This window comes from Moschus berezovskii, chromosome 17, assembly GCF_049115385.1.
Source record: "Moschus berezovskii isolate FMDL1 chromosome 17, NW_MosBer_1.0, whole genome shotgun sequence".
Taxonomy (NCBI): Eukaryota; Metazoa; Chordata; class Mammalia; order Artiodactyla; family Moschidae; genus Moschus; species Moschus berezovskii.
This window is the reverse complement of record NC_142476.1, coordinates 7606363-7619573: the sequence shown is the minus strand read 5'-3', so window position 1 is coordinate 7619573 and position 13211 is coordinate 7606363. Positions and strand designations below refer to the sequence as shown.

The window sequence follows — 13211 nt, the reverse complement described above, 5'->3', positions numbered from 1 at the left end:
CCTCAGCCCAAACCGGCGGCTCCTCCTCCCGGCCCTCACTGCGGTTGGAGGCGCTCTATTGGCTCTCAGCGGGAAGGAGGGCCAGAGGCGACCGGCCGAGCGAGCCGACCCCGCCCGCGCCCTCCCGGGACACAGCTGGAAGAGCCGTGGGGAGGGAGGCCTGGGATTGGCTGGGAGTCGGGGGGGCGGGGCGAGGCCGCGCGGATGAAGCCTTTACCTGTCCAGGTAAGTCAGGAAGAGGTCAAAAGAAGACAACAGTCGGAGACCGGGCACGCTGTCTCTGTCTCCGTCTCCGCCCTTTGTAATACGAGGGTATTCTCTTTTCCTCTCTTCAGTCACCCGCCCACTGAAGGTGAGTTAATCACTAACCAACTCTTGCTTACTCTGCAGCAACAGTCGGGGTCTTCGTGGGAAGTCAGGGCTACAGAGTTGAGCCCTTTATAACGCAACTGGGGGGCTTTCCTCTCTCTTCCTCAACTCTCTTGAGTCCAGTAGTGCACCAGAGTAGGTTGATAGCTGGAGACAGGACTGCTTTTCTGGAGACCGGGGCTGAGATGCATTTGTTTATTTTTTTAAATTTTTTTTCATCTGCCTGTTTAGGTTGGATGAAGCATATTGTGCAGGCAACAAGAAAAGAAAACAGGTTTGCTTTAGAAATTTCGTCTCTGAGAAATTGAAATTGAGTTGTGATTTTGGAACAGAATAGTTGGAGTAGACGGAGTAGAAATGGAAAATCGCCCAGGGGAGGAAAAGTGCTTTGGTTTTCCATTGCATTTCTAACAGGAAACTTTTCCATAGCTTTATCAACTCAATGTCTATCTTTATTTAAATAAAAGGTGCAGTGTGTGTGTGTTCAGTGTGTGTGTGTGCGCGCGCGCACGCAATAATGGAACTCCTTGTGGAAGGGTGTGTAAGGTGTGAGCCGTGTTAGGTTGTTTGTAAGGCAATGTGAGGTTTGGTTACATTGGAAAAAGTCCAAGTCAGGTTACCAGCTCATCTTTGGAAACCCACGGATAATCTGGTTGCAAAGTCAAGCCTATTTCAACCTCATTAAATTTCTTTCTTTGCCTGTTAACAGACACAAGGACTGGCAAACTGGAAGCTACTCAACTGTGCCAGAGTCCCACCCACATTAATACTTCACCATAGCATGTCAAGTCTAGTAGGAATTCCAAGAGGGGTTCAGGCCAAAGCAGTGTGGCAGGGTCCAAAGAGGAGAAGGAGACCAGTGCCGTGATTTTGCTTTGCGTTCCTTCAGGCGTCCTGGTTGGCAGTGTGCGTGGCAGGTTTCCCCGCACACGGACACTGGGTGTAGAAGGCAAGTCAGAGTAACAAGTCAGCTCTCCGTCATCTAGCTTGTGGGGGTTAACACTCTGTTCCTTAACTTCACGCCTTTTCCTCCTGCTTCCGGAAAAAGGGAAGTGGGAAGCTCTAGTGCCAGGATCCCAGAGCCTGGCACGCAAGCCCTGAATGAATATATTGGGCTTCTTCCTGGCACCTGAACCTTTAGGCTCTAGCTCAGCCCACACCCCAGAACCAGCCCGCCAAGCTCACTGACTGAGGGCTGCCATAGTTGGTGACCTTGTCAGCAATAAAGATGAGCTGCGATGTAAGCAAAGCTCTTCTCCACAGGGGATGTTCCCACCCCACTCTCCCTCAAATCCACTGGTGAAAGAGGCAAGTATATAATTGCCTAAACTTACATGGAAACCTGCCCGTGTGCTTGTGGAGAGGGATCCGCATACAGTGCGACTTTTAGTCTTCTTGGCCTCCTTAGGATGTTCTCCAGCCCAAGGCACATTTGACTGGTCAGCAGGAGACCTGGAGATAGGAAACCTCTTTGACCACTGGGGAGAGAGATGAGTTCTTAGAAGATTTGGGGGTGGTTTCATGGTAGGAGGGTGGCAAGGGGGCCTTCAGACTGGTCAGGAGGTACAGAGAAGTCAAATAGGAGTGAAGCTGAAGCCCTCTTCCCACCCCACCCCATCCAGATGCCAGAATGCCACATGCCATTTTTTTACTCTCCTCCAAGGCTTGGCTGGCTTCAGGGAGTAGTTAATATTTAATATGCCTTTGCACAGGTGACCCTGATACAGGCTGTGCACACCTCTTAATCCATTCCTTTCTCCCCTCAAGCTGCCCAAAGAGGTCAAGTGTCCAAAGATACCAAACTCTCACCTTGAGTGTTTTGCCTGTTGCTCCGCTTATCAAGTAGAAATACCTCAGGTTTCAATGGCCGCCCTGAAACAGCCCCCAAGTTTAAAGGTTGTAAAGTTGGTGGAAGGAAATGCAGCCTCCAGGTCAGGTCAGCCTGGTGAGGGAAGGAGAGGGAGTGGGAAGAAGAGAAGGCATCTTCACAGTTCAGACTTTGGGGATCAGAACACTAGGTGTGGAGAGGAGTTGCAAGCACATTGGGGCTCACTCAGCCTTGGTTTCAGGTTCAGGTTAATCTCTGTGGTGATTCTGTTGTGCTTACTTGAGCATCAGTGGCATTTGATGTCATTTCTTTACTCTGGAAATATCTGTTGTTGGGACAAAAAGCTGGCCTGGATGCATAAAGCTGAATCAAAAGAGGATGTTCTTGGGGTTTTCAGTGTTTAATCAAGGGTGGCCAATGGTCCTTCTCGGGTACATGGCCCTCTGCGTGTGGAAAGCCTTTGTGATACCCTCTTGAAGGGCTGGGAGCCACAGGCTGTCCCATAAATGCAGTTATATAGATCGTTTCATACTTCCCATAGGAAGGGGAGTTAGAAAGAACCCCAGCTTTCTTAGCTGTCAAATGGAGAAAATGTCACATCCTGCCTAAGCTAGCAGTTTTTTTAAAAAGCTCAATTAGCATAACTGAAAGCACTTTATAAGCTATACCCTGCTGTGTTTTTTGAAGCAGTGCTGTTCATATTGTTTCTATCTCTTCCAGCTGCTTCAAGCCATCCCTGGTTCCAAAGTGAGAGTGTGATAGGCTGCCTTTGGAGGAAGGAGAGGCTAGCAAACCCCTGTAAAGTCCAATGCATGCTTGGAAGAACAAGGCAGTCATTTTTCTCTGAAAGGAAAAGGCAGCGTCTGCTCATCTGTTCACAGAGAACATTCCATTAATTACAGTGAGTCACTTTTAACAGTTACTGCCCCAGTGTTACAGATAGGAAAGCTAGAGCCAATAAAACAGACCCTTGGATCTACACTGACTTCTTGGAAGCAATACCTTTGTCTTAATAAAGCTTTGCATGCCCTGGGCCTACTAGGTGCTAATAAATGTTGCTGTAACTGAAAGTGTTTCCCAAAACTCCATTAAGCCACATATTTTCTGGGAAATAAAATGTTTGGAAAAGAGCTTGCAGTAATAGTGTAGAAGCCAAAAAAGAGACCTTCCACCAGTGCAGCTCAGTCAGCTCTAGGGTGAATGACAAGTTTCTTTATCTAGCAGTTTTTGAGTGCCTTCTGTATGCCTAGGCTAATGGATGAGAGATGAGAGATGGATCCTCTTTGTTGGTCTCAACCCTACAGAATGTTAGAAATGAGTTCGTACTTTTGGAAGTCAGTGACCTAGTCAGTCATTAATGGAGAGGCTAGCTGAGGTGACTGAACTTCATCTTGCATGACTTCTCACGTTTGTTTCATTGGGGTTTTGGATAATGGGAACTTGTGAAGGAAACCCAGGAGTTATCTTCACCCTTGTTGGTTCATTACTGGACTTCATCTCCGTCCCCTCTGGTCGCCTCTCTCTCTCCTAAGAGGCTCTGGGCCCTCACGAACTGTTCGTATCTTGCTCTTAAGGGATCGTCCTTCTTCCTTCTCCATTGTTCGGCCCCTCCCTGCCTGTGGCACTTGAGGGCCTCCTCCCCGGCAGGAGAGGAGCTCTGGGAGGCCTTGTGCTTGTCAGCTTGAGGTGGTTGGCAGGCTGACTCCCCCAGCACAGCCCAAACCTGACTTTGACATTGGAAGCAATTATTGGTACAGGCTGAAAAGACAACCTGTCCTAGAATCTAAACCCCAAGTCTCAAGATGGCAAATAAAATTCAGTTTTCCAGGACATTTTTCCTCATACTGGGAGCATAGGAAAGATGACAGAAAATAAGACACAGCATTGTGAGGAAAACATGGATTCAGAATCCAACAAACTATATTCTAATTCTAAACTCTTCCCCCATGTCCTTTCTTGATCTTGGAACTGTCTTTTAATCTTAATTCTTCTAGAATTTCATTTTAACATGGGAGAGTCACCTTTGGCCTTTCCAACTCTGGGTGGAGTTTTCCCCCACGAACAGGCGTATGAAAACCCCCGGGGACTTCCTGAAGATAGATGGCACTAACCTTCCTTTGCTATGTCTGTTGGCACAATGAAATTGAAGCCGTTCTTTCCCTATTAGTTGGAGTTGGAAGGAAGCTACCTAGGACTTTGCTCTTGTTCATTCAAGACAGGTTAGGGAACCTCACTGGGAATAAGTGCAGCCTCAGAGGGGGTGATCCATGAGAGAGGATCTAGGTCTGTGTCAACCACTGGGGTGCCATGCACACAGCTCCCAGACTTGGGCGATGATGGTGGCTGTGGTGGGAGTCATCACGATGATGTAGATGACATGGCTGTGGTAGCAGCTGACAATTACAGGGCTGCACACTGCACAAAGTGTTTTAAATGGAGTATCTCATTATAAATTCATGACAACCCTTTGAGGTAGGTACTATTATGCCCTGTTCCTTTAAAAAAAATTTTTTTTTGTTTCCCTTGCTTCAGTCTACTTTGATCCAAGTTGGATCTTGTCTTTTTCTTATTACAAAAACAGCAGTAGTTACTCATTTATTCCTTAAGCATTTGCTAATTTACTGCCAACTAAACTGTGCTAACTGTTCTCATTTAATCTTATTATTAACCCTATTTAATGAGGAAAAACAGACTCAGAGTAATTTACCTCAAATCACATCACTGTAAATGTTGGAACTGGAATTGGAACCCAGATCCAGCTACTCTCCAGAACCCAAGGTTTAACCTCTGTAATACCAGTGCTAGTAATGAAAATCTGGGTTAAGTTCCCTGGTTCAGAGAAAAAAAGTGACTGAGAGAAATGATGGAGTCTCCCTTCTGCTGAACTGCTTCTCCACCACCTAAGTCCATCCTCCTGCATGTGTGTGTCCAGCTTGTGCGTCCCTGGTGTAGGCTGGGGGTCAGGGTCTGGGCATGGCTGAGCATGGCCCCTTCCAGCTCTCTGCTTGCTTGGTGTCCCGGGCGCCATGCTGCTCCAGGGCCTGGGCAGACCCTTGCTGGAGCCTGGCTCAGCTCACACATGGCTTTGATTCTTCTCTTTTCAGGCCCAGCCTGGGACATTCTTCACTTCCCTTCACTTCCCCTCTGGGAGCCCCTTTCACCACCCCTGCACCTTGCTTCAGGCGATGCCCGAGAGAGAGTTGTGGCCAGCAGGGCCTGGCTTGGAAACTGCAACCCGCGTCGGCAGCTGCGACAGTATGATGAGCACCACCTCCACCCACTCTGGATCTGTACGTACTCTCTGTCTGCAGCCGGGCCGCTCTCTGCACCCTGCCCTGCCCTGCCCTGCCCTGCCCGCCACCGTCCTTGCTCACTGCTCCTTGTCTTTCATCTTCCTCGTCAGGGAGTGAATCACGCCAGGCAGTATTTTGCCTCTGAGTCACCCCCGCTTCTATAGAAAATAGGGTGGGACAACCCCAGAGAGTATTAAGACAAATGAGACTTTTTCCCAGTTTTCATTAGGTTGGGAGGTTTAATTGAGATGAGAGATCTCAGGCCACAGTGGAAACAGAATGTAGATCCTTGTGGATTCCTCAAGTCCTCTCCAGTGAACAGCCTCACTTCAGTCTTTAACAAAGATCAAAGAGCACAGAGCAATTAAGAGCCTGGGTTCTGGAGCCAAGCAGATCTGGGTTCTCTACTTAGAAGCTCCATTATCTTGGGCAAATTACCTTATTTCTCCAAGTTTCAGTTTTAAGATTAGGATAATGTTAATGCCGAATTCATAGGGTTCTTGAGAGGAATAAATGAAATACATGTAAAGCATTTAGTACCTGCCTCTATCTAGAAAAGAAATAGCCTATCTGTAAGTAGAGATTGAGAATCTTCCAAAATCATTGTGTTTATTTGTGACATGTAACAAATTGTAGTCTTTCTGGGCATGGATTTAAATCTCCATTCTTATAAGATTGGTGTCAAAAAATAAGTCTGCCCTATGTCCAAATGTAAGCATTCTTTTGTTATGGGTACTCATCATATACATGATAACCGTTGGTAATGTATACTTTATTGCTCTATATCCTGTATGCAGAGATATTTCAAAGTTTAAAGATCAAAATGATCTCTACTGAATGTTGAAGATGTTTAATATAGTTGGTGAGTTTTGGTATGTAAAAATGGAGTAGAAAGAGCAGCACATAATGCACAAAAGCTGAAGGTGCAGACAATCTGTGTATAATTTCTTTTTGACCCTAGATGATGGGGAGACAGAGAGAGCTTCCTGTCTGTTAGGCAGAGACCAATGCGAATAGTTGCATAGCACTGGACACAGAATGTGGCAGGAATTAAAGGCTGTCAGAATGAATCGTCCACAAAGGAGAAATTCAGAGCTGGGGTCTCGGCAAGACTGTTTTAGGAGGAAGGGGTCAGTAAAGAAGATTTTGTTTACAGAACCTCTGGAGCCGGCATCAAGGCTGCTAAGGGCTATATGTGGGACTTCCCTTGACATGTAGGTCTTCCTCAATCAACTGTCAGATGACTCCTTATGGAGCCCGAGGGACTGGAAAAGTCATTCCAACAACCATTACCCCTCCGTCTGAGATATTTTCAGGCTTTTCTCAAAATCTTTCTTGGCCATCTGAATGGGTCAGAAGAATATATAACTCTGCAGTGACTCAAACATTAGAAGAGAGGTAGAGACGCTAGGAAGGGACTCAGGTCAAATCTCCTGTATTCCCATCTGCCCTTTTTGTCCTCCCTTCAACCTTCAACTTTGGAGAGCAACTATTCCATGGATCTTCCTGGCCTTGCAGAATATGGCGGTAAGCATCTGAAATGGCCATAACCTGTTCTTCCAAACATGCCTGTGTGCTTTTTCATAATAAAAACATGTATCTCAGTTTCTGCATAATATTTAATGCTAAGTTGCTCTCCCCTCTCCCCATACCAGTCTGTCCACCTTCCTCCCTTAAGTTAATATTTGCTTAAGAAATGCACATTTTTTGAATGTTAGCCAGAGCCAAATGCCGTCAGGAAAGTAAATACACAAGGGGGAAAAAAATTCTGCATGGAATGCATTTCAAAGTCAAGTGTAAATTATTTAGTGAATTTATCTGCGACTGGTCGTGCCACTGCTCCTGCTGGCCAGACTGTCTCTCCTGTTTGTCCTCGTACTGTCCTTGACACGCCAGACCAAGGATGCAAAAGTACTTCGAAAGTTCAGAGCAACACCATTTTAGGTATCGCTTCAGGTTTAAGATCAAATCTTTATGTTACACACAAAGTTGAAGTACTTAGGTCACACAGAGGAAGTAGAATTAGAACCTGGGACCTTCTAATCTGTGCCGATAAGCGTTCCATCCAGGACTTAGCAAATGGAAAGCCCTTTGCAGTCTGCCTGCCCAGCTGTCGAAGCTGGGTGCCAGGGGGACCACAGCCCGACAGGCTCTGCCCTCCCGGTGCTTGCGGCTTCAGGAAGCAGCTCCAGCAGGTCTGCAGAGTGGCATGGTGGGCAGGTGTCCAGCTCTTCGGCATTCCTTCCCCAAGGCAGGGTGGACCCTGGGCCCCACCAGTTTCTGGAGAACTGCCTGTCACAGCTCCCCCGCCCTCTCCTCACTCCAGAGTGACAGCAACTACGACTTCCTGTCCGCTGAAGAGAAGGAGTGTCTGCTTTTCCTGGAGGAAACCATTGGCTCCCTGGACACCGAGGCTGACAGCGGGCTGTCCACCGACGAGTCTGAGCAAGCCACAACTCCCCGAGGTCCCCGAGCACTGCCCACGACCCAGCCTGCCCCCCAGGGTAAGACAGACTGTCTAAAAATACAAAAGAAGCACTACATCCTTCTGGCTGCTTTCCCTCTTTTCTGCCCTCTGCTCTAAGAGTCGTGGGCAGAAGAAGGAACAAGCACTCTCCCCTCTACTTGTGGCTAGAATAAAGCCTTGTCCCTGGAGGGAAGGAGGGGTTGTCCAAGACAGCTTCTTGTGTCTTTGTATGAAGTATCAAAAGTCTGGGAGGGAAGGGGATCTGGCCGGCTCCCACTCTCTTATGGAGACATTCTAAAGCCATATGACCACCGAGGTGGGGGAGAGAACTAGGGAGGGGTGGGTGGTTGGCTCTGGAAAACCTGAGTCAGTCTGGGGAGCTAATCTGGGTGACCCAGAGGATGAGGCTGCAGGAGATAAGAGGGAGGGGCTCCCTTAATTTCAGTGGGTGATACCTTGAGGACCTCTTGAGAGAACGTGGAATGATGTTGCACCTCAGCAGATGGAGACAAAGATGGCACATAAATGTGGCCATACATCCCAGGAAGACAGTCCCATTGGCATTAGGACTACAGTCACTTCTTCATACACTTAACAAATGACAATATGTTAGACCCTGTATCTGTGGTGATACAGCAGGAAGTGGGGACGCGGGACTGCCCCCGCTGCCGGGTGCTGATTTCCTGGCCCAGTGGGCCTGATGCTTATGCTTGCTCGCTGGAAGGGAAGAGCTCATATCACCCCCATGACACAGGGACAGCTGTGGCCATTACAGAGTCATCCAGGTGTTTACAGGAAGTGGAGGCGGAAGAAGGCAGATGCCTGGTGGGGCGAGAGCAAATCACCTGTTGATGCTGTTCAAGTTCAGTGCTTCCACTGGACTCAGTTACCCGGGAGCCCCAGGACAGCAAGAGGGACTGTCCTGAATCCCAACCATCCTGCATCTGTAGAGGTTAGGAAGAGCCTGAGTCAGGGACACAGAGCTGTCTGGGCTGCCCTTTCCCCGGCCACTGGGAAATGCTAATCCTTGGTTGAAAGAAGTCTGCTAGGATTGATCTGTTGTCTAAATGATATCCAGACAAAAGCATTGTCCTTTAAGAACAAAGAAACAACAACAAACAGACACAAACCCATCCCTTGTGACTTGGAGATCAGAGTGTGGAAAGTGTTTTCTTTCCCCTTGACAGCAGAGTTCTCAATGCCTACTCTTCTTCACCTGTTCCCCTGACTCTTACAGGAAGTCCAGAGGAGACAACTGTCCGAGGACCAGAGCCAAAAAGAGTGACTCCATTCAGCTCAGCTCATCCCCCCGGGACCCAAAGCCTGGGCCTCAGGTCTGGCTCTTATAGCCTCCCCAGAAATATCCACATCAGCAGAAACCAGAACCTCAGAAAAAGCACCACCCTGACTAACAGCCATAATCCAGGGGGATCTGAGGGACTTGTCTCTGGACCTGAGACAGAGCGCTTCAGCCAGAGCCGTGAACCCAGCCAGGCACTGGCCGCGTCCCCAGACGCTGCCCTTGAGCTGGACGGGGAGCTCATCCCCCCACCAGAGGCTTTCCAGGACACTCAGCCCGAGCAGCGTGGACAAGGCAGCCTGCCAAGAGGACCAGGGGAGCTGAGCCCCAGGCCCCAGGTCCACCCATCACTTAGCTCCCAGAGAAACAGGGAGCCTGCTCCAGAGGCCATGTCCCAAAAAGCCAGTGAGACAGGCTCAACCGGGGAACCACCTCAGCCTCTTCCCCTGGTGTCCTCTCAGGATGCAGGCGCTGGAGATGCGGCCGTCCCGCCAGGGGTCCATCCAAGTGCCCGGCCGGCCCCCCTCACGGCCCCTAAGCCCCGGAAACTGCCACCAAACATTGTCCTGAAGAGCAGCCGCAGCAGTTTCCACAGCGACCCCCGGAACCGGCTGTCCCGCCACTCGGAGGCTGCGCCCGGGGACCCCAGCCCCGCCTCGTCGTCGCTGCAGGAACAGAGGAAAGCACGCAGGGAAGCGCTGCAGAAGCTGGGGCTGCCGCAGGACCAGGAGGAGCCCAGCCCCCGCTTAAGCAGGCCCTCCGTCAGGCTCAAGGAGACTGGTGCTCAGGCCGTGTCCCCAGCCCCAGCTCAGGTCCCCAGAAGGGCCCCGGCCCCTGCACCCACGCGGGGCCCTTCTCCCGGGAAAGCGCCAGCTCTGGCCCAGCCTTCTCCAGGCAGCGTTCTGGTTCCTGGCCAGGAAACCACTCCAGGGACAGCTCCAGCTGCCAAATCCACACCAATTCCTATCCCAAAGGGCCCGCGGGCACACAGTCCCTTGACTCAGCCAAAGTCAGACTCAGGGCTGACCCTCCAGGAGAGCGGAGTCCCTGGCCTCAGACAGATGAGCTTCAAGTCCAACACCCTGGAGCGGTCAGGCATCGGGCTGAGCAGCTACCTCTCAGCGGAGAAAGCTCCCAGTCCCCAGACCAGCACCTCTCTGGAAAAAGGCTCCTTCCTGGACAGGATCTCGCCCAGCGTGTTGCGTAATTCCCGGCAGCGCCCGGCCTCCTTGGGCACCGGAAAGGACTTCGAGGGTATCCAGGTGGGCAAGCTGGCCGACCTGGAGCAGGAGGGATACCCCAAGCGCCTGTCTTACCAGGGGCAGAGCCGAGATAAGCTGCCCCGGCCCCCCTGTGTCAGTGTCAGGATCTCCCCAAAGGGGGTGTCAGATGAACACAGAAGGGAGGCACTGAAGAAGCTGGGCCTGTTGAAGGAGTAGGCCACTGGCCACCAGCCCCACCCACAGAGCCCCCTCCCCGCACCCCATTGCTCAGGGTGGAACCCAGAGCGCGACTCAGCCTCCCCACCTCATGACTCAGGAGCTGGACAGGGGTCAGCTCATCTCCAATGGTCTCCTCTCTCTGAAGGAGAGTCTGGAGCACACATTTATATTCAGAGCAGTTGTGCCAATGAAAGTGAAGTCGCTCAGTCATGTCCGCCTCTTTGCGACCCCATGGACTACAGCCTACCAGGCTTCTCCATCCATGGGGTTCTCCAGGCAAGAATACTGGAGTGGGTTGCCATTGCCTTCTCCAGGGGATCTTCCAAACCCAGGGATTGAACCCGGGTCTCCTGCATTACAGACAGACGCTTTACCATCTGAGCCACACAGGAAGCCCTCAGTGCCTGCACAAATGATCCTGAAGAGGATTTCCACAGGAGGCTGTGTGTGTGTCTGTGTATATGTGTGTGTGTGTATTATAGGCTGTATATATCACTGATGCTATTTATATGACACAAGGAGCCATTACTCAGAATTCTGCTCTGGTTGAAAATTTTCTTATGCTGGGTAGAGTTCAGCCTAGCCAGAACTGAGTGGAGAGGCATGGCTGAGCCTGAGAAAAATAGTCAAATGAGACAATAGATGTACCCATGACATTAGGCAAATGCAGGGTCACGTGAAACGTGGGTCTCCCAGAATCCCTGCAGTGGATGGAGATTGACTCCAGCAAGGGCTAGAGTCCCCTCTCACTTCTGGCCTTCTGGACAGGGGCCCACGGCCTAGGAGTCTGTTTGAGGCCCTCTCTCACTATCCTTAGTCCCGAGGATCAGACACATCATGACACTCTTGTCGGCCTGTGGAGGAGGGATGAATGTCCTCACATGACACTTCCCCTGGGGAGGGTCTTGTCCTTAGGGCTTGTTAAATTCAGTAATAAACTATGATGGGCCCTGACTCTGAGATCCCTGTTTTTCCTGCTCTGGATCTCCATCTGCACAGGACTGAAGGCAGGGAACTCAAGCCTAGAGACATTGTAAATACCAAGAAACTCTTGAAAGCCTTTGTCTACATGATTGCAAGTTATTTTTTGATTTCCTCAATTCCTATGGAAAATCAGCACATTACATTCTCTGCTAATTATTTATTTATAGACTGTCAGAGCTGGGAGGGGCCGTAGAGACTCTAATCCAGTCCTGTTAGGGAAGGGAAGTGACTCATGGTCACTGTGCCTTAATGTGACAGAGCTGAGATCAGAGCTGGGGCTCCCATTCCCGCCAACACTGCAGGCCCCTCCCCTCCATCAGGGCCCTTGTCCATCCACACAGCACCCTCAGGACCGGCAGTCACCAGCAGAAGTCTAACCTGAAAGCTCCTCAAGCTCTAAAGTGTCTTCTGAAACAGCGGAGATTAAATGTTCAGGATCATATTTAGTGTTGTGGCTTCTTATTTAATTTGGAAAAGTAGCCGTCTAATGATTCATATTAATCCCAAATTCCCTGGCCAAGTCGTGCAACTTGCAAATACGCCAGAAGGTACCGTGGGTAGGCAGTGTGAGCTTACGAATACAAGCCTGGAGATCAGACAGCTGGACATAGTCCCTGCTTCCCCTTAGCAAGTAAATACTGTTCAGAGACATGACCTGGTTGGAGTCCACGATGCCCGAATATGGAGGGCGGATAAAGGGAAGCGGGTTGAAAACGTGCCCTGTAGGTCTGCTGAGCATTTCTGGACTATGTCCTTAGGGACCCAGCACATCAAGGCTCAGTGTTTCTGAAAATGATGAGAGGGTTAAGGTAAGGACAACAGAAGACTGTGCCCAGCTGTGGCATGTGGGGTGTGGGTGCATGTGAGGTGTGGGTGTGACAGTTTCTGTGTACACTCCACACAAACACACATACCCAAAAGCCTACCACCTTGCTCCTGGCCCTGGGTGAGAACCAGGCATGTCACAGGGTCTCCCATGACTGGCTGAGTCACTTATTATCTCAGACCCCCCCGCAACCCCAGCCTCCAAGAGAGAAGGCCTTCCCTGCATGGTCCACCACAATGCATTGGGTTGAACTGCTTTTTAAGATGCAGCCTGAAGAAAGCTCACTTTATTTTTTATTAATTTCCATGACAAATAGGGAAGCTTGGGGCTCGCTCTAAAGTATGACTTGGCAGGAACCTGGGGCCCCGGCACCAACACAAGGCTGAATAACACAGGTTGGCCAGGGCTACCTCCTGTAAAATCCCACTTCCTGGGGAGGGCAGTTTCTCTCCCAGACACAGCAGAGTTACACACAGCATACCCTCCTGTTCTGTATTCTCATCCTGCCCAGTTCCTCAAGTCTCCCAGTTTGAGATACTCCCCCTCCCCTCCCTGTGGAGAACCCCGTGTCCTCAGCCTTCAAAGAGCATGTTTTGCTCTAAGGATGGTCTTTGGGATTCAAGGATTGCATCATAATTGGATGATAAATAAATAATATCCAATAAATAATTGGATAATAAATCCAAAGCCAGTTGTCCTCAT

General features: G+C 50.0%; 1 protein-coding gene across 3 annotated transcripts; it reads left to right on the top strand.

Moving 5' to 3' along the window:
- Positions 1–205: 205 nt before the first annotated feature.
- Positions 206–12125, top strand: C17H1orf116 (chromosome 17 C1orf116 homolog). 3 transcript variants are annotated; one of them, XM_055419969.2, is made up of 4 exons: positions 206–352; positions 5302–5487; positions 7817–7994; positions 9195–12125. In XM_055419969.2, the coding sequence occupies exons 2-4, from the start codon at positions 5383–5385 to the stop codon at positions 10694–10696; spliced, it is 1785 nt and encodes a 594-aa protein (XP_055275944.2). In that variant the 5' UTR covers positions 206–352; positions 5302–5382; the 3' UTR covers positions 10697–12125. The 3 variants fall into 3 exon arrangements, with proteins under 3 accessions (XP_055275944.2, XP_055275946.1, XP_055275945.2); XM_055419970.2 differs by lacking the exon at positions 206–352 and adding an exon at positions 375–3098; XM_055419971.2 differs by lacking the exon at positions 5302–5487 and having other exon boundaries at positions 231–352.
- Positions 12126–13211: the final 1086 nt, after the last annotated feature.